The 21,460-nt window shown below is 52.4% G+C and overlaps 1 protein-coding gene across 1 annotated transcript in view; it reads right to left on the bottom strand.

Moving 5' to 3' along the window:
* Positions 1-1,064: 1,064 nt before the first annotated feature.
* ATP7B (ATPase copper transporting beta) overlaps positions 1,065-21,460 on the bottom strand; it is a 55,776-nt gene continuing 35,380 nt past the window's right edge. Inside the window, 13 exon segments of the mRNA XM_082675750.1 lie at positions 1,065-3,282; positions 3,285-3,501; positions 3,970-4,072; positions 5,145-5,262; positions 5,361-5,564; positions 7,014-7,156; positions 8,438-8,581; positions 9,750-9,918; positions 11,256-11,438; positions 13,421-13,615; positions 16,614-16,748; positions 17,320-17,474; positions 17,576-17,703. Of these exon segments, the coding sequence (XP_082531876.1) occupies positions 3,112-3,282; positions 3,285-3,501; positions 3,970-4,072; positions 5,145-5,262; positions 5,361-5,564; positions 7,014-7,156; positions 8,438-8,581; positions 9,750-9,918; positions 11,256-11,438; positions 13,421-13,615; positions 16,614-16,748; positions 17,320-17,474; positions 17,576-17,703 (2,065 nt within the window). The 3' untranslated portion in view covers positions 1,065-3,111.

The raw sequence follows: 21,460 nt of genomic DNA on the forward strand, positions 1-21,460 counted from the left end.
AAGTTTTAGAAAACATCTATTTTCTAAAGAAATGGACTCAATCTTCCCTTTCCACAACGGGACGTGCATACGACATGAAATTCCCATAGCCAGGCCTCCAGAAAAGGCGTCCAGCAAGCCGGGTGTCAAGTCCTAAGGCTGTGCTGGAGGGCACTTAGCGTAGCCCGTGCCTGGCTCTCCAGCTGTGCACTGACACCAAGCTGCCAGACAGTCACCTTAATGACTCTACAGAGAAGTGCTGGTATCAGGATGTGACAGAGGGGGAAATCTCTCAGTCTGATGAAGGATTAGGTCACCAGCATGTCTGTGGAACCTACAATCGGGGCAAAGTTCTGAAGTGTTACAGTTTCTGTTGGTGATGACAGCAAAATGTCTATTTCCCTTTTAAGGCAGGTGACCACACGTCCCAGTTTGCCTGGGTAGTCCCAGTTCAGGCCAGTTGCCCTGTCATAATTGTTAATAGCACCTCCTGTCACTCTTAAAAGTATCCTGGTTTGGATGACGAATGACACTGTCACTTCACCTCTAGGTACAGCTCCCCCCCCACACACACACAAGATGCCCACAGAGCCTTCCCAGCAGAGCACTTTGGTCCAGACTTTTCTACTACCCCTCCCACCCGATTCCTTCAGGGCCAAGGATCCCAAAATATAGCCGTTCTGATTAAATGTGTGCATTTGAGACCAGCCATTTGTAGACAATCGCCCTCAACCAGGGAAGTGCATATGATGGGGTCACCTAGGCCCGTGTCCGAACCAGCGGGACAGGTACCCTGAGGCGGTGCTTTCCAGAGCTCTCCCCACAGACCACTGAGGAAGGCCTTCGGGAGAGGGGCTCACACAGTGCTGGGATGGCCCATCAGAGGGCTCGGGCCACCCTCCTGGCCTCTCCACTGTTAAACCGCATTCTTTTCTCCCCCTGAAAAGGCACTGAGCAAAGCCAGCACCTCGAGGTTCTCACCAAAGATGGCGCTGCACTGGCTCCTACACGCTTCCCACTCGGAGCCAGCCAAAGGCAAATTTTTAGATGAATAGAAAAAGAAACTTTATTCTAATATAGCATGGGAAAGTTTTTGAAATAGGAATTCTTCTTTTCTGACCAAAACAAACTTATACTTTGAACATCTCTGAAAGGTTATTTTCTGTACAATTATATAAATATTTCCATGTCCCTATAAACATGACATCTATGGTCCTAAAAGCTTTTTGAAAAATCAATACAATTAGATTCTTTAGACAATGATTAGCCCAGTTAGAAAACAGGACACATTCCCCAAGCACAGCCAGGAGTAAAGAGAGGACACAATTGGGAACACAGAGCAGGAAGGGGCTGGGGAGGGGAGGGAAGACTGGAAACCATAAAAACACAACAAAACCCTGCACATCAACTTTAGAGGCTAAGACCCAGCAAAAACTAAATTATATGCAAATGGAAAGGAACCATCCAAAGGGAACATGACATGACCTCGCGGTCAGATCTCACCCCAAGTCAGCAAATATATCACCCGGCAGGTTCGGTCTTCCGGGAGCGCAAGGGCCTTTTTCTCGTTTATTCTTATCGAGCAAAATATTCAAGGTAGGGCCAAGTTAGAGAAAAGACTTCAGAGCCAACAGACGTAAATTCAGATCCCTCTTCTGCCACGTATACTGGCTGTGTGATCCTGGGTGGGATTCCTAGCTTCTCTGAGCCTGTTTCCCGCCTGTGAATTATCTAACTTCGCTGGCTTGTTGGGAGGATTAGAGGTAACTTATAAAAAGTGCTTATATCCCCCTGGAAAATAACTGACAATAACTAACTAAAATGCGTGTGATAAGGGCTTCACCTTGGAACTTAGAACAGGCTCTGCACTGCCTAGTCTAAGATTCTGATAGTACTAGTCTACCCCGCGTGGTCTGCCAATCACCACCAAGCTGAGTCCGCCATGGGCCCCACTGCTGCCCCTCCGATGCTGTGCAACCACAAAGGCCACTTAAAGTTCGAAACAGATGTTCTCTTGGGAAACTGTGGTCACCCCCTTCCCTAAGGCACCAGCTCTGCGTGCAGAAGTCAATGCGTGTGGAGGACTGAGATTTCCTCTCTTGTTTGGGTATCGTTTCCCCGGAGTGCTGTAGGCACTGGGGCAGCACTGACCTGACTCCCACAATGCACCACGTGGGGTGACAATCACATAGTGGGCCACGTAACTGAAGCCCCTGGAACGGAGCAAGCAGGTTCCTGCACCACATGCCTCCCTGGGTCCCCCCGGACCACCCCCACCCCACCCCAAGAAGCCGAATTTCTCAAGTCTCGGGCTCTGAGACCCTCCCTCCAGCTGGGCAGCGACAGTCAGCAACAGCACTGGATTCGGCGGCGTTGAGAAGCCAGGACTCCACGGAGAAGAGGGTCGTAAGCAACAAAGACCTCTCCTCACCCCGAGGACAAAGAAGCATGGCGGCTCTCTGGTGGCCGTGTGGGCAAGGGGTTCAGGAAGGAGCACATGAGCCCCCTGCAGAGCAGCCACGGGGACGTGAGGACATCAGCCCGGCCCTCAGACGACGGGGTGCCACAGTCCCAGGGTCAAGGACAGAAAAGGAAGAGATGGCGCCAGCAGAAAAGACGGGGACACCTGAGGTAAGTGGTGGTCTCGGATACGCGATGCACGTGGGTGTCGTCAAAAAGCGCCAGAGGGCTTCCCTGGTGGCGCAGTGGTTGAGAGTCCGCCTGCCGATGCAGGGGGCACAGGTTCGTGGCCCGGTCCGGGAGGATCCCACGTGCCGCAGAGCGGCTGGGCCCGTGAGCCATGGCCGCTGAGCCTGCGCATCTGGAGCCTGTGCTCCGCAACGGGAGAGGCCACAACAGTGAGAGACCCACGTACCGCAAAAAAAAAACCCAAAAAAACAAAAACCAAAAGAAACAAAAAGCGCCGGAGCCCGAGGTTTTAATGAATTCTGTGGACAGGCCCAGCTAAGTTTTTGGACCCAACGAAATCGTCCTCGTTTCACAGGCAGTCATCCCAAACGCTACGGCACAGGATGCGAGGAGGGCTGGCTGTCCCTTCTCGAGGCCAGCAAGGTTTCCAATGAGCCCGTGGAACCCCGGCAGCGTGGTCCACAAGCCGCGGGGAGGGGTGATCTAGAACGTCCAGGGCTGGCGAGGGGCTCTGCCGCCTGCTGCTGCTGCTGTCAGGCTGGAGCCTCGGCCACACAGGGAGGGGGGCCGGGCGGGGGCCACAACCGCCTGCGGCTTTCGGACGCACGGCTCCTCGTCCCGGTCACTCAGGAGCGGAGGCCACTTGCTCCCCGCTCGTCGCCGGCCGCGGTGCCGTGCCGGGACAGCCCGTCAGACTTGAGGGAGGACAGGGACACTTGGCTGATGTAGCGGACCTGGTCCCAGGGCGCGGCCCGTGGGGAGTCGCGCCGCCGGTTGTCCATGCCGATGTGCACACTGACCTGGGACTCGGTCAGGGGCTTCATGCGGCCGTGCGCCTGCGCCTCATACCACGCCAGCTCCGGCTTCCTGTAGCTGCAAAGCAAGAATCCAAGAGCACCTGAGCCATTCTGGACACACAGCCTTTTTCTGTAAAGCCCGGTGAAGGCCTCTCATGAAGTCTTTAATGACACGCAGTATCAGGGCCTCAAGGCTTTTAAAGGAAAGAAAGGCCACCAAATTCCCATGGCTCAGGGCAAGTTCCCAACTTAGAAGCTTTCTAGCCAAATGCCTGGTACACAGTAGGCTGTCATTAACTTTGTTAACTGAAAGCGTAAGTAAATAAAGATCCCTTTTAAAAAAGGAAAAATGATCACAGACAGGGATCCTACAGCTACCTCTCGACACAGACAGCCGTCGAGCAGAGTAACGGGAAGAAGCAGTGCGAGGTGACTGATCAGAGGCAAACTTGGCTCGCGGTGGACAAGCCGTTACACAAACACACGCCGGGCCCCGCTCGGGGCGCACACCCACCCCGCCCCCGGGCCCGCCGCGGGGACTCACCACTTGAGCTGCAGTGACGAGAGGACCACGGACACGGAGGAGGCAGCCATGGCCGCCGAGCCCATCCACGGCTGCAGCACGACGCCGATGGGCATGAAGACGCCTGGCCAAGAGGGGGACTACACTCAGGCCGCAGCCCAGGGCGGACAGCGAGGGGGGCCCAGCCTCGCCGCCCACCAGAAGCTCTCCTCAGGGCGGCTCGGAAGCCCCTGGGCTGGCCGCTGACTGCGTGCCCGTGGGCCTGAGGCGGGCGGTCTCAGAGCTGGGCGGGGGGGCGGGGGCACCGTCAAGGGGACTGTGGTCCCCTACCCACCCTGACCTTCCTGGGACCATCCAGACGTGCCCTCACCTGTTTGGGGGAAGCGCCAGGGGACAGGGCGCCCCAGGGACTTGCAGGTGCCACCATGTGGGGGCACCTCGGGGGTGTGAGCACCAGGGCAACACGCTGGCGACGACGGGCCCTCTCTCCACGGAAGGTCCTCCCTCAAGGGCGTCAAAGCACCTTGATGAGGGGCAACAAGACCAGGTCCTGGGACAGAGCCGCAAGCCCGGGAGGGGACCAGGTCCTGAGCCAGCCGCAGGGCAGGAATGCACCTGCCGGAGCCGGGCTGTGGCGGACACGCTGATCCACCGCGAGAGGCAGTGCCGACCGCTCGGACCCAACAGGGGAACGTGGGGTGCGGCAGTCACGTTTAAAAATAGGTCTTGGCCCATGTAGGCGCTTTCCTTGCAGGAGTCTTTGGAACAACTCTTCCCTCTCTGGTGACACAAGATACAGTGGGGGAGGGAGGACTTAGGGAGCAGACAATATCCATCTCTTCCCATGATTATTTCCGAGTCAGGATAAAACCTAGGCGGGATTAATTCTTAAGACAAAGTTCTAAAGCACTGATCCCGGGCTTAGCGTGTAACGGGTGCCCCATAACTGTTAATATTGATTATTTTTCAGACTGTATGTCTTAATAATGTTCCAGAAAACAGGGCCAAGGTAAATAGGGTTGAGCAACTTGGCCAGCTTTTCAGAGAGGCCAGCAGTGAACAGAAGGCTTGGGTTCTCCCTGCAGTTTCTCATTTACCTTTGGAGACTTACAAAGCGGAACATAATAAAATCAACTCTTTCTTCAAGGCTTCTGGCCACAACTAGGGCCAGAGGCAACAGGGCAGCGAGGGCCTACCTGCTGCAATGGGGATCCCGACCAGGTTGTAGATCAGTGCCAGCACCAGATTGAGTCGTATCCTCTGGACGGTCCTCTTGGAGAGGTGAATGCTGGCCACCACGTCGAGCAAGTCATTCTGCAGGAGAGGAGCACACGGTGAACTGCGAGCTCCGCTCTGCGGCCCTCGGCACTCCTGCTACGGGCAACAGCAAGGGGAGACGCAGCAGAGCTCACTCTGATGAGGACGACGTCAGCTGCCTCGATGGCCACGTCCGTGCCCGTCCCAATGGCGATGCCCACGTCGGCCTGGGCCAGGGCTGGGGAGTCGTTCACACCATCGCCCACCATGGCCACTCTCTTCCCCTCGTTCTGGAGCTCCTGGACCTTGGCCACCTTATGAGAAGGCAGCACCTCCGCAAAGACTTTGTTGATGCCAACCTGAAAGGAAAGAACAGCAGTCAATAAAAAAGCAAATGTACAATAACATCCGGTGTTGCCGAGCGGCAGGAACAGGAGCAGAAGCCCAGGAGCCCTCAGCCTCCAGGTCCCGTCACCAAGTCCTGCAGATGCCAGGTCGCACGGCAAATGTACCCCCTGCTCCCATCCCAACACCCTGCGGTGGTCTGGGACCCTCGCTGGCCTCCTGCCCACATCCTGCCCTCCCAGCACTCTTCTCCAGATGCCGTCCCGGTGACCTTTCCGAAACAGTAATCATTGGTCACGTTACTCTCCTGCTTCAAGGCCTCCAGCGGATCCCACTTCCCTTAGGACAACGTCCAAACTCCTCTGCCTGCCTCCCAAGATCCCCAGGTCAGGTCCTGCCTGTGCCCAGCTCCCTGCACCCCACCCCCCGGCCCCAGCGGGTCCCGCCTTGGCCTCTCCAACTCGCTGCTACCTTGCACCCGCAGGCGGTGCTCGTGCTGCCTGCTCTGTCCTGCAAAGGTCACTTTTCCTACCCCCAGCACCCCTTCTTCTTCATCTGACTCCTGCAGGCCTCCTCTCCCCTGGAAGGTGTCCCCGGCCCCCGCCAGGCTGAGGGGTAAGCTGGCAGCTCCCATGCGTCCCGTGCACTCTTCCACTGGAGCGCCCAGCACCTGGTTTACACTCGGTCCCTGGGCCACCCTCCCCACGGGACCGTGAGCTCCTCGAGGGCGGTGCCCTCTTCACTCCTCTCTGTCACAGGGGTGGCGCTTAGTAAGTGCTTGCTGAATGCAGGAACAAGTTTTAACGCGGGAGTGGGTGTACTCTCAGAAGGACGACTGACGGGGCACTGCCGCTCCCTTCCCAAGGAGCAATTCCTTCCCAAAAGCAGACAGCTTTACACACATGTCCGCAAGGGGTGGTATACAGTTGTCTGGAGTTTGCACTGGAGCCCTCCCCGCGAGGCAGGGCAGGCAGGCATGCGGTCGTGCTGCCCTCGTGGCCCAAAGTCAGACCCTAGCGCCGCAGAAGAACTGCCGGGACCCAGGGGCTTATCTGGTGCAGAGTGAGAAGAGCTGGGCCGGCAAAACACTCCCTTAATATAAAGGCTACAAGATTGTTTATTTCAGCCCTCAAGCCATGGTCTTTTATCCTCAGTGCAGCGGCTGGAAAATAAAGAATGCTGGGACAGCCTTTCCGGGGCTGCAGCCACCGTGCAGGGATGAATGCTGGCACCCAGGCCCCAGCAGCGTGATCTTTGGGGCAGCAGCAAGGTGGTCCCCTGTGGGACGTGCACGGCTCCGAGATCAAAGCGTGTGGAGAGAAAAGCCCCAGCGGGGGGGAGGACCAGAGCAAAGCTGAGTGCTCAACGCACTAGTGCTTACCTATCTTCCTTAAACTGCTTCTGCCAGCTTGAAATCGCTTGCAGTTTCAGATGTGGGAGACATCCCGGCCCCCAGCCCTTACCTGGGTGGCAATGGCTCTGGCTGTCTTGCGGTTGTCCCCCGTGATCAGAACCACATCCACGCCCATGCTCTTCAGTGTGTGCACGGCCAGGGCGGCCTCCTGCTTGACCGCATCTGCGATGGCGATCATGCCACAGAGCACACCTGTAGGAGACACCGCAGGTGAGCACACGTGGCAGCGCCCTGGGCAGCCTGAGAAGCAAGTAAGACTTCGTGATGCGGAACAGTTTTCCTAATACCGTGTTACACGCCCAAAGCAAAACACCAAATTGTACAACAGAATACGGTTTTGATTTTGTTTTTTTTTTTTTAATTTACATACATTTCCAGATGCGTACAAAAGTCTGGAAGGACTGTTAAAAAGTTAACAGTGGCTCTCTGAGGGGTAGGATAATGAGGGATTCCATTTTTTTTTTACAGCTCTCGGAATTTTCCAGATTTTCTGCAAGGAACATCTCTTCCTTTGCAGAGTGCCTGACTCATAATAACTCAATACCTGTTAGCTATTAAAACATGAGAAATACAACAAATGCTACTTAAAAAGTGACACATGTCCAAACAGCTAGAAAATCAATCCTTCCTTTCTGTCTCTTCCTACAGAAAACACTCTGTAGAATTTTTTTTTTTTTTTTTTTTTTGAGTGACTCTTTGGGTACTGACACAGGAAGGCATTCGAGGACTGGGGACTGAGGCATGACGGGAGCAGTGAGGGTGAGGATGTGTAAGAGGCACTTTTAATTGAGCCATTTCCAGCTTGACAAGCTGAGGGGGTGGTGCGTTTAAAGGACTCGGGGGAAGGCATGGCAGTGGGAGCCGGAAAAAAAGAGAGAGAGAGAGAGAGAGAGAGAGAGAGAGAGAATGAATATGGGAAAAGAGGAGCATTCAAAATACAGCAATTAAATTATTTCTTATTTGCATGTAGTTTTTACTTCTATTAGCAGAAACTAACAGTTACAAAGTGATTCTAATCTACCTGAGATGTAAAGCCCAGGATATAACCTGAGTACTAAGATACACACAATCTTGAGAAGCTCTGTGAAGGCTGCAGGGGATGTCAGTGTGTAAAGCATCTTAGAGTTAAACCTCTCAGGAAGTCAACTGCTGTTTCGCCTGCAGTGATGAATGAGAAAGGATGACTTTCAACTGCCAACCTGGGCAGATGCAAACGATGGTGGGGAAGACAGTTTAGAATCCCAAGAGCAAAGAGGCTGAAGCCATCTTCACTCTGGCGGCAAAGATGGAGGTGGCCAGAGGGGGCCTCAGGATTGACAATGAAGTGAAAAAAACGGCAAGACAGCCTTTTCGAAAATAGAACTAAAATTAACAGTGAGGAAGATTTACTTTAAAAAAAAAAAAAAGGACTCTATTTCTGCCTGACGTCTCCAGCTTCACTTGAGAGCAGAGGACAGGGGAGCAGAGCAGTACCGTCGATGGCCACCAGGATGGCCGTCTGGCCTTTCGTCTCGTGATCGGTCATCGCGTCGCTGACGTCGCTGGTGACGGTCAAGCCGTTGCGCCTCATCCACTCTCGGCTGCCGATCAGCACAGAGAAGGTCTGCGGGACCGCATCTGCTCAAGGGAGTGTGTGGTTATTCCCAAAGAGGCCAAGTTCACTGTGAGAAAGCACTAAAAACCATGGGATGGTTTCAACAGCAAAACGTCCACTTGATGGTTCTGGAAAAACCACAACCTAATAAACACCTCTTGAAAAACCACCCTTAAAGAACCAGGGGAAAAAGAATAACTAACATGCAGAACCGCGGTATGAATTAAAACATGTAAAGATGTTACAAACATATTACCGCATAGTGTACCTACTGGCCTTTAGGGGTATCTGCTGCTGCTGTTAGATTGGATTAGAATTAGGATTAGAAGCGGTTAGTTATTTGGTCAGCGCCGAAAGCCAGTGTGGACTAGACCCATCACTGCTTGGTACAGATGATGCAAGTGAATCAGCTAACAACCGGCCACCGTGTATGAAAGGTCTTGAAGCTATACCTCCTAAGAGGTCAGCTGAGTCCTGCACCTGTCACCTCTACCTTAGGTGTCACAGATAGACCAGTCCCTGGAAGGCAAAGGAAAGGTCATCCCAGGGCTTTAACTTGCCATAAGGTGGTAATAGCTTCTAACAAAATCTAAATCAAGATTTAACTACTAACATACTTAAGAGCAAACACTAGACATGGGTTTTTTGGTTTGGGGGCATTTCCACTCTCTTATGCTGATGGCTAGCACCCTTTGAATAAGAAAGGCCGTTATTCAAAGAGCAGCTGTCCCTCCAGTGCCCCTTCTTGACTTGGGCAGACCATTTCCGTTCACTTTCCCTGATGGCTGCCAGCTCTGTAAATACGTCACGTCCCATCAGAGTTGACCACATGGAGGTTTCCTGTTTAGGAGGAACAAAAGGAAGACTCCCATCTGCCTACTCTGTAGCTTACGAGTCTTATCCCAAGACTAACCTGGGCTAAGAAAGAGGAGACTCGAGACTAGGGAGCAGGTAAGCAATACTCCGTGACTCTAAGTCACACACTGCTTTTGCCTGCCATTAGCGTCAAGATTCAGTCACATCGAAGAACACGAGAGAAGCTGCAGGCTTCCCTGGGAGATGGCGTGCGGCGCACCAGCCCTGAGCCACCTTCTCCGCAGTCGGGAACACGGGGCAAGCCTGGCATGGCGCTCTCCATGGCTGGGTCCAGCCCCCGGCGGGCCAGGCAGCGGAAACCGAGGCCAGGGATACCTGTTTCCATGGGGATGCTGCTGACCCCGTTCAGGTGGGCGGTCGGTTGGCCACGTGGGCGCTCGCCCTGGGCCAGGATGCCCTCCACGTTGCTGACTTTACAGCCGATCCCACAGCCGGGCACCGCCTGGAAGTCCGTGCAGTATCCCAAGGTCTCTGTGCCAAGTTCCTGGGAAGGAAAGTGGGGGAGAGGAAGCAGAAAACAGGTGAGTCGAGAGGGAGTCAGGACAGAGGTGGGGGTGAGGCGGGGGGAGAGCAGCAGACACCAGGAATTTAGAGGGAAGGGAGGGACGGGAGGAGAACTTCCGGGAAAGGCGGAGAGATCGACGCTCAAGTCAGCTACTCTTTCTCTCTCATAGGACACAGTCATTTAAAACAGCCTCAACCCTCTCCTAGAGTTTGGATGCCTGGGGAGAGTGGACAGGTTGCAGTCCAGAAAGGAGAAAGGCAATTCACATCCAACACCCCAAATTAAGGGCTGGGGTCGGCGGGTGGGGTGGCGGGGATGAAGGTGCCAAAGGGAGGAAAGATTTTCTTTTTCTGTTGCAAATAATTCCATAAAAACGATGGAATAGGTAAGTGGTAACAAACTATTTTAAGGCCATCAAGGGATAATCGCCCATGGCCAGACCCTGGTGGGGAGGGCCGACGTGGCAGGAGAAGGGGAAGGGCTGGGTTTATTTGGGTAACAGAACCCAAAGGAAGGATGCCTGGGGGTGAGCAGAATTCTTTCTGAAACATCAGAAGGATGAGAGGGGAAATAGCCGCACCCTACTGTCCGGGAAGACTTGTCAGCTCTTCCCCAAGGCATCCATGTCACCTTCTACATTTACTGATAATTGTCCTGTTCAGACAGTTGACATGTTTTCAGGGCAGTATTCTGGCACGTCCTGCTGCCTCCACGCACAGACTGAAAACAGAGAAAGCTAACTAGGCCCTCTCACCTGCAGAGGTCAGAGGGGAAGGCTCCCCACTAACTGTGCCAACAGCCCACAGTCCTCTGGTCACTTCTGCTGCTTCCTCTCCGTCTCAGGAGTCCCCAGTGGATGGATTTCTCCCGACCTGGCTCCGAGACCCCCTTCGTTTTTGTATCCCTTTGCACGAAGCGCTCGTGCGGGACTGAATACGCCTGTCTTCCCCACCCGACCATCAACTCCCAGCCGGCAGAGCTCGCCTCTTATGAATTCTTACTCCCCTGAGCTCGAGATGCTCAGGAAATGCCTAATGAATGGCCATTAGCTCATAACACTGAACTGCTTTGTGAAGATCTGGAAACGTGACGAGGGACCTGCCGCTGTGCGCTGCATCCCCACCTGCTCCAGGGGGCCTGCTCAGCAGTTTCCAGACCACACGAGCCAAGCCCTCTGTGGAGGCAGCTGACGTGGGGGCCAGGGGCAGCGAGGAGGAAAGGCGTGTGAGGAGGAAGGAGCCCGGAGTCTTCCAGCCCAGCTGAGGAGAGCGGGGGAGCCGGGGAAGCGAGGGCCCAGCAACGCCCAGTCCACCTACCTCTTTACAGTATCTGGCGACTGCCACGCCCAGGGGGTGCTCACTGCTGGCCTCCGCAGTCCCCACCACAGCGAGCACCTTCCGGAGGGGCAGCGTGGCCACGTCCACGAGCAGAAGGACCCGCATGACTTTGGGGACCCCGTGGGTGATGGTGCCAGTTTTGTCAAACATCACAGTCTTTATCTGCCCAAAAAAACCACATCTCAGTGACCAAAACACAGATGGAAGGGACTCTCAGAGTCCTCACAATCTCGAGGCAGAACTTCACTCAACCCACCCCAAGCAGGTCACAATACACTCCTTCATGACACGCTACAGAATCCTCTGCGTCCATCCCAAGGCTCAACCACTCCCTCTGCCAAAACATTGTTTCCCTCTCTGCCCAGTTAAAAAAAAAAAATCCGCACTCCGGCTTAACCTGGACCAGGGTGAGCCAGAAGCTCTCACTCTGATGTAACAGGGAGGCATCACCGTGCAGTAACGCCGTGCGGCCTCCTCCTCGGGTCGGGTCAGGAGCGTGACCCTGAGGGGTCTGCCCACCTCCCGGTCCACCTCTATCTGCCGGGTCAACCACTGTTTCCTCCGGCCTGCATCAGTGCAAAAGCCTACGGAGAATAGTGTTCTCGAATTCCAAGTTCACAAAAGGAAGGGAGTGTTCCTTGGCCGTAGTAACAAGCAACCACAGAGCTAGTCTGGGGACCTGTCCCCCTCGGTCAGCGGCAGCTTGGCACTGGTCCCCACGGGTCTGGGCTCAGCCAGTCGGAAGCCGCCACACTCGGCGCCTGAGCTTGCGTGGCCGGAGCCCAGCAGTTCCCTCGCTCCACGCGCCCCTGGACCTGGTACAAGGTCAGCCCTTGTTGCACTCAGACTGCGTGCTGCAGGCTCGGTTCTCCCTCATTTAGCGAACAACAGCTCCGCTTCTTGTTTCTGACTGAGTGGGGCCTCCTCACCACGATTAACCAGCCTTCCTCTGACAGTCCTGGCCAGCTTCTAGTCCAGCCCCCGCTCCGCCGCCAGGACGGTCTTCCTGCAGGCGCTTCACCCCCGCCCCTGCCCCCGTGTGTCCCTGCTGCTCTTGGTTAAGCTCTGGACCGGGACTGAATAACCCTCCGAAGCCCTTCAGGGCCCCTCTCTCCCCTCCTTCCTCCTTCAGGACCCTCATCTCCTGTCAGTTTCTCTCTCTTTCTGGCCCTCATTTAGTTATTGAGAAAATAACTGTGGAGTGACTCCAACGTGCCAGGAGCGGGGCAAGATGCCGGGGACACAATGGCGGGGACATGTTCACGGTCTCCAGTCCTACGGAGTCTGGGACCAGGCAGCACGGCCCCCCCCCCGGGTCCTTTCCACGTGCTGGTCCCACGGCCGGGACACCCCTCCCAACCTCTGTTGTCAGCTGACAGGTCTCAGACCTCCCCTGAGCACCTGCACCAGCGCCCACCCCATCCAACACACACGGGTCTACGGTTAGGCCCCTGAGGAACTGTCCTCACGGCGTCTCACACTCTCCACGGTGCCTGCTGCTTGCTTGCTCCGTGTCTGTCTTTCCTGCCGGACAGGAAGGTCCTTGAGAGCCAGGGCCCAGCACAGGACCCACGCAGAGTAAACGCTCAACAGATACCGAAGAAATAAAGGGAGGATGGAAGGCTGGGGACTGCTGGGCTGAAGGGAGATTCTCCATAGACACTGCTACCTGCTACTCCACCCGAGGTCCCAGGACCCTCCCCGATCACGCGGAGACAGCGCAGCTCCTTTCCCCAGAGCCCGGCCCCCTGGCTGTGAGCCCGGAGCTGCACATCTTAGCTGCAGGCCTTTGGCAAGTCGCCCAGCCCACTCCTGCTGCGCTTCCCTCACCTGTAAAGTGGAAACAACCAGCACCCGCCTCAGGGCTGTCGATGAGATTAAATCAATATTTATACAGCACTTAGGTCTCTGACCGTGAGCTGCTGCCGGTCCTGTTGTCATTCCCCGTTAGTCCTGGCTTCCTGTTTTACTTAATTAGTAGTGCTACCCTCAGTCCTCTTTCAGGTTTTTCTCTGAATATGAAATTTAAACAGGTACTATTTTCACTAGGACTCTCTAAGTCAAAAAAGAAAAAAAAAAAATCATGCAGCATATACAGCTACAGAATCACCCCAGCCAAGACCTCGAAGGAAGCGGGGGCCAACCTTGTGGGCCAGCTCCAGAGGCTTGCCTCCCTTGATGAGTATGCCGTTCTGGGCGGCCACCCCCGTGCCCACCATGACGGCCGTGGGCGTGGCCAGGCCCAGAGAGCAGGGGCAGGCGATGCACAGCACCGTGATGGACGTCTGGAACGCAAACCGGAGGACCACCTCTGCCTGGGAGATATGCTTGCTGGACGTCTGACGAGAGGAAAGAGACAGAGGCAGGGTGGGAGTTAGAGGAGGCACCACACGTAATTCTGATCATATGAGAACATTCCACTCTGTCGGGGCCTATATGGGAGTAGTATCTAGAGAAGAGTGATACATGTAACTGATTCACTTTGCTGTACAGCAGAAAATGACACAACCATGTAAATCAACTCTACTCCAATAAAAATTAATTAAAAAAGAAAAAAAAAAAGAACATTCCAGTGCAGGTGGGGGACCTGAACTGGCGTGATGAGCTGGGCTCCAGGAGACACGGTGCGGCCCGCTCTGCTTTGCAGGTATCACGTGGTTCACTTTACTGCTCCAACCTGATCCTACAGGCTTTCCTCAGGGAAAGGCATTATGAGAGGAGAGAGGCACGTAAAAATTCCCGATAGGGGAAGAGCACAGGCTCTAGAATCGGACCACGTAGGTCTACATCCTGGCTCTGACACTCCGTGTCTTAGCTTCCTCACGTACAACATGGAGGTAATAATACCCAGCTCACAGGTTTTTGTAAGGATGAAATGAGGTAACATACATACAAATACATACAAACATAAATATACACAGTACAACACCTGACGTAGTAGGAGAGAGGAGTCTGAGAAAGTATAGCTATTACATTACCATTATTATTTTTATTATTATGAAAGCTTAAAAAAACTATAGCTCTCCAAGGAATCAACTCTAAGGTAATAATCATGTAGGAAAAGATACAAGGATATTTCTCACAGTGCTTTTTTCATAAAGGGAAAAAACTGGAAACAACCAATGGGGGATTGGTTAATTAAACTGCAGGTATGGTGTGCATAATGGAATATTATGCACATGTTAAAATGATGATGTATACATATTGACATGGAAAGATATCAGTAGGATTGCTGAATTTAAAAAAACAAGCATAAAATGGCATGTGTTGTGATTCAATTAGTGCAAAATTATCTGCCTATATCTCTAGATAGCCTTTCAACAATACTGGAAAGATGTTCACCAAAGTGCAGAAAAGTGCATATAGGGATGGGATTTGGAGCCATCTTTATTTTCTTCTATTTTCCACCACTGTTTCCTTTATAAAAATCCAAAACCAAAAAAATACAGGTCTCCTTCCCAGTTACCTGGTGACACATATTGGTATGATTATTTGCATCCTAACATCTTGAGTTACCTTGGTTTATCTTTCAAAATGGCTAGTATCTCTAGAGAAAAACTGAGAGATGCTGTATTCACTTAATTACAGTAAAATGCATGTTTTCTAAATCGAGGATATAGACCACAATCTCTTTAGATCCATCTACCCTCTATTCTTTGACTTTGAGAGGCAGATTCTAAAATAAGCTACATGATTAAGGGTCATTCAATTTTCACAGAAACAGTTTGATTTCGGTAGAAGGACATGCTGTTTAACACATAATGTGATTTTGTAGAGGTAAGGATGAAGTGTTGTGTTGTGTTTTGTTTTGTTTTTAACCTCCAGAGATTCTTGTCAAAATCACACCTGGCATTCTGAGAGGAGTGGGGTGGACTTCTAGAGGTTGACACGAACCCTGTCCCTACAGATGACTTGTACAGAGCAGAGTGACAACAATGTCTTAAAGGAACATGCAGTACCTCATTTGTCCGCATCCTCCCTGATATTGCAGATAAAAACAAAAGAAGTGAAAGTAAGATGGAAAGGTAGGGAACAGCAGGAAGCCAGATATTCCAACTTGTTTAGGATTGAGTTTCCCACAGCCACATGCCAATGAGCTGCTCTCCCACAAAAGCCAAAATTTTTGGCGGTCAGGTGCCATAAAAGCCACCGGCAAATTCTAGGAATACAGTCATAGGCTACTCTTAAAACACTGAAATCTCCCTAGATGTCAGAAAGTGTTTCACTTGGACATTTTAAGATAGGAAATTTGAGGGAGGAAAATCATATCTAAGTGAATGACAAGTACACCAAGAACATATGATATGCCTTTAACTACGGATAAAAAATTTTTTAAAAAGGAAAAAATGATCTATTCTGTATTTCCAGTTTCTTATTTTATGGCTCTAAGGTAAAATACATATTAGACTGTGCTAAGTATGAGATATTTTAAAAAATAAGGTAAAACAATTGTTCTACTCACTGGGCAGTTATCAAATACTACTCCAAGTGGGCCATTAGCTTTTTATGTCTCTCCAGGTTTCTCCAACTCAGCACTATTGACGTTTGGGGCCAGATAATTCTTTGTTGTGGGGACCTGTCCTGTGTGTTGTAGGATGTTTAACAGCATCCCTGGCTCCTATCATACACACTAAAGGCCAAGCAGCACCCCTCCTCAGCCACGACAACCAAAAGCATCTCCAGACGTCACCAAATCAAAACCACTGCCAGCTGCCAATCACTGATGTATGTGAGTTCTTACTGCTGAAGCAGAAAAGTTTTGTATTTTTTTTTGAATTTTGATAAAACTGTATTTCCTAAGATAGTATTCTTCGTCCACTTTTTAAACTCAAAGCTATATATTCCATTGCTTCATCTATAATGTTTAATAAATAATTATTAAAAAGCTATTAGTGTTACTTGGGAAGCTGCAAGGTTAGATGGTCTATATGGAGGTAGCCAGCAAAAAATCTATTTTTCTTAAAACTGGTCAAATAATATTATCATGCTATTGTGACTGACGTGACCTATCTTCTGTGATGTGTGCCTCATCACCTCAAAAATGGCCAATAGTGCAAAATGTAAATGCTTTAAGCATTACGCCTGAGAGCCACTGGTGTTTGAAATGATCTAACCAGAAAGCAAAAGGCATCTTTAGTGAAAACCCGCAGGAGTTGCGTAGTTGCATAGCCAGGATTGTCCTACCCTGGCTGAGGCTTTGCTGCCAATAAGTGAAGCAAGCAAATGAGATGTAATGGGTAATTAAAGCCCAATGAATTTAAGACATGAAAAAATAGGATTAATGGCAATCGATTATTTAAAACCCAACAAGCACGCTGCCCACAGCGTTCAACTTACAGGGAAGTATTTCTGAACAACACCGAAATCGATAAAGCCGATTGCAATCCATACCACCAACGTCAGAGTTGAAACGATGACAATAAATGGGACAAAGTACCCACTAAACCGGTCAGCCAGTTGCTGAATGGGTGCCTATGGAAACAAAACACGAAGACCGCGGGAAATTACAATCTCCAAAGACGCAAACCGCCGCAAGCATGGACAGGGACTGGGATTCCTGGCTCCCTCATTAACTACATTTATGAGTCAATCTCTCTACTCAGTAAAATCTGCCTGATTCTACGGGACTCTTGGAATAATTTCTAGAGAGAGGCAGCTGAAGTTATATTGCCTTTAAAATTCCTTCACGGGACTTCTCTCGTGGCGCAGTGGTTAAGCATCCACCTGCCGATGCAGGGGACACGAGTTCGAGCCCTGGTCCGGGAAGATCCCACATGCCGCGGAGCAACGAAGCCTGTGTGCCACAACGACTGAGCTCTGCGCTCTAGAGCCCGCGAGCCACAGCTACTGAAGCCCACGCGCCTAGAGCCCGCGCTCCACAACAGGAGAAGCCACTGCAATGAGGAGCCCATGCACCGCAACAAAGAGTAGCCCCCGCTCGTCGCAACTAGAGAAAGCTTGCGCGCAGCAACGAAGACCCAACATAAAAAATAAATGAATTTTTAAAATAAATAATAAATAAAAAATAAAATCCCTTCATTACCTTGGACATCTGAGCCTCTTCTACCAGCTTCACAATTTGAGCCAAGGTGGTGTCGTTGCCCACGTGGGTGGCAGTGATGAGCACGGAGCCGTGGGCGTTCATGGACCCGGCGATCACCGTGCTGCCGGGCTTCTTCGTGACGGGCATGGCCTCTCCTAGAGGTGGAGAGGAGACCAACGCCACGCGCTGAGCCCCGTCGGCATCCCTGGGGCCTGGCCAGGGTGCTGACGCCCACCCAGAGGGACGGAGTCCTCACCTGTGATGAGGGACTCGTCGGCCATGGTGCTGCCTTCCAGGACTCTCCCGTCCACTGGGAACTTGCCCCCGGGGACGACCTTGATGATGTCGTCACGCTGCACCAGCTCCATGGGCACCTGCTCCTCTCTGCAACAGACGCCACTCGGGTAACACTCGGGGACCGCGCACGGGAGCTCATCCTCCTGGCCTGTCACCCAGGTCGGGTTCTAGACAAACCGCCTGCTTTACACTGAGCGGCAGTAACCACTTTATCCGCCGTTTACAGACTGAGTCAAAACTGTGCAGCTGCTAAGTACCAGGTGCTGTCCTAGTTCCTGGGAAGCCGGCTGTGAGCAGGACAGCCAAGTCCCAACGCTCACGAGGGCAATTCTGTGGAGCTAACAGACAACAAGCAAGATGGTCCCGGGTCTTAAATAAGTGCTGTGCTGGCAACGATGTGACCGGAGGGCTTCCCTCGGTGGTGGCGGAGGAGGAGAGAAGTGGGAAGGCCCCATGCGAAGATGACATTTGAGCGGGACGACAAGAGGGCCCCATACACGGGGAAGGAAAACTCAAGAGAGAGGAAACAGCTAATGCAAAGGCCCAGAGGCGGGACAGAGGGGGCCTCTGATAAACAGGAAGCCAGCAAGCATGGCTGGAGGGACACGAGTGAAGCAGGCAGAACCCGGACCATGTCGGGTCTTGCAGGGCAAAGTGCAGGCTTTGGGCGTGAAGGTTTTCAGTGGGAAAGTAACATAAGCTGGTTCGCATTTTCAAGTCAGCTCTCTGGTTGCTGCATGAGAATGGGCTGTAGGGGCAACAGCAGAAACTGACAGAAGAGTTCGGCTGTGGCAGCAGTGGCCTGGGCTGGAGACAGAGGGAAGAGATGCCCGGGAACTCTGGGGGGCGTGATGTGTCAGCAAGATGTGTGTGTGCGCTGAGCGCATAAGAGGAGCAAGCATGAGCTCTTCGTTTCAGTTTGAGCAACTGGGTGGATGAGAAGTTGTTTAATGAGATGGAGACGCCTCAGAAGCGGCCACGGGAGGGAGAGGGAAGAGAAGGAGTGGAGAGGAGATGAAGATCTCTGTTCTCACGTGTCAGGTCCAAGATGCCTACTTGACTTCCAGTAGACATGTCAAGTCGGGAGAGCAGGGAGCTGAAGACTGGATTCGGGCTGAGACTAGAGGTCAAATGGGGAAGCTGTCACAATATAGATAGGATCTAAAGCCTGAAATGGTACGAGCTTCCTCAGGAGTGTGCCTGGAAGAGAGACCTGGGCCCTGGGACACGCGCATGTCGGGAGGCTGATCAGGCGGAAGGGCCAGCGAGGGATGGGGGCGGAAAAGGAGAGAGCGGGGCCTTCGGGAGGGAGCACCCATCGCACCGCATCGCATACGGCGAGGTCGTTACCTAGACGCAGATACGTGTAAAACTCATCACGCCGTACACTTGGGATTCGTGTACTTCAGTGAAGGTAAGTTATCTCTTAATAAAAAAAAAAAAAAGAGTATTTTAAAGGGACAGAAAAGGGGGTAGATGCTGGTGAGAGGCTGCAATGAGGATTAAATAAGAGCAGTGGTCGATTTGGTTCATGGAAATGACGTGATGTCTTTGGCAAAAGGGATCTCAGAGACCGGTGGAGGGACAAGGTTGGCTGGAACGGGCTGAGGAGAGGCTGGGAGGTGAGGAAACAAGAAAGCAGACGAAGACAACGTTCAAAAGAAGTTCTGTGTGAAAGAGAAGAGAAAACCAGCAGTAGAAGAGCGTGTGCATTAAGACAGGAAATTGTGAATTGTGAGTATGTGTGAACTGCCTGCTGGGGAGAACGGTCCCACAGAGAGCGAGAGAGACAGATGGGGGGACAGGAGGGGACGACAGGAATAGAGTCATCCAGGGAGCGAGGACGGCTTTGGCAGCATCTCTCTGACAGCGTCACAGGGACCAAATTTACTTAACTGTATATGTAACGCTGGCTCATGAACCAATGGGGAGAAAGTCAGACAAGCAGGGGCGTAGAGCAAGCGGGGCTCTGAGGTTATTTTATGCCTTCCTTTCATTCTACAAAGACTACATTTAAACTATCACAGAGAGAGGGTACAAAAAAGCCACCTTACTTGAGAAGGAAAACCAGACATGTATTGAGTGCAGGTGCTGTGCTCGATATTGACATGAATCCTCCCCAAACCACGTGAGGTAGGTGACAGTCACCCCTATTTGTTCCCAGGTTGACCTGAGATGCTGCCTGTGGGCACCGAGGGCAGGGCCCGCTGCACAGTCAGTGCTGGTGACTTTGACCATCACCTGACGGACGTGTTCACTGGTGACCGGCCTCTATGTACCAGGCACTGTGCTGGGCTGTGGTTACACACAGGACAAAACTCTCAGGTCTATGACCTAGTAACTAAAGTCAAGCTGGTTTATTTAAGTTCAGTAATGGCCACAATAAAAGAAAGGGAGCACGGAAAAGGAGAGACCTTTAAAGGGGAAGCAGGCAGCAGCCTGAGTCTTGAGTGCTGGGAACAGATGTGTAAATCTGTTTGGTGGCTGGGGGGACAATAAATGAAAAGAAGGGGAGGAGCTCTACAACTGAGAATATCCTCTGCTTCTTTTTAAAGTCTCCCAGAGATGGAGACGCCCAGGCTCCAAAACTCCCCTCCGAGGCCCATCTGCACAGCCTGGAGTTTACCGTCCACAGAGGTCTCCACGGCAAGAGAAGCCTGTGTTAACGAAGGAGCAACTGCTCCCGTAGAAAGGAGGTGACGACGGGGCTGTGGGCAGAGCCTCCTCTCCCATAACCTGACTCCTAAGCTTTAAAATGTTTGCTTAAAAATCGTGATTCTTGCCTCAAATGTCCACTGGGTGTCTTTCTAAGAAATCGTTAGTGAGGCTCATCTCCGCTTCATCTAACTTTGAATTTCCCCTTTGAATCTGAATTAACCATGTCTTTCTTACTCTGAGCAGCTGAGTTTATGGGGAACAGCCCTCTAGGGGGGCAGGTGGCTCCTTCTGGTGAATTCCCAGTCTCATTTCTGCTTCAGAAGCTCATGTCCCCCAAACGCCAAGCTGTGGGAAACAGTTTTTTCCGAGCATTTCTTCAGCTCTGAGGGTTTCTGCCGGCAGCCTGCTCACCTCACCTGTCCCCTCTTCTCTACTCTCCTGCCTCATCTAACACAAAGCAAAAAGACGAAGAAAAAACTTACAAGAGAAGGGCCACTGGGCTATATAACATGTATAATTCCGTTTTCCTAGTTATAAGAAACAGAACACTTCAACGTGGGAGATTGGGGACCCGCTGTGCAGGCCTCAGTGTCAAGCACACGCACATGTACGATGCATTTCTTTAACATCTGACAGTCATTTCATGCATTCAACTAGTGAGGATCTGAGCGCCTGCTATGTAGTCCCAGGACGACTGGAGGCACCAAGGGCTCCAGGCCCCAGAGGACAAGGCAGTCTGACCAGGGGACAAGGGGTCAGGCAAAGGGGAAGGAAGAAAGGCATTGGTTGGAGGGCGGGGGGGTGGGCGAGTGCAGGGGCGCCTCCTCCTGGGACCCGCCAGCGGGGTGGCCGGGAGGAGACGGAGGGACGTCAGGACCAGAGGCTGAGCCCAGGAGGCACAGGCGCAGATGCCAAGTCTCACGTGCGCGTCTAGGGATGCGGACTTTATCCTAAACCTCCGAAGGACTGGCAGCTACAGAGTATCACATCTGTGCCTCCAAGAGCTGGATGGTTTGCATGTGGAAAACATCAGGAAGGAGACAAGGCTGGAGCAGGAGGCCAGGGAGGGGCTGTTGCGGGGCTTTAGGGGAGAGAGCCCGGTGGCCTGAACAAGCACGGCAGCGGTGGGAGGGGCAGCGGCCGGGGCCACCAGAGCTTGTGGAGCCGGAATCAAGAGGACGGAGAT

This window comes from Grampus griseus (genome assembly GCF_964374135.1).
Source record: "Grampus griseus genome assembly, chromosome: 18".
Classification (NCBI taxonomy): domain Eukaryota; kingdom Metazoa; phylum Chordata; class Mammalia; order Artiodactyla; family Delphinidae; genus Grampus; species Grampus griseus.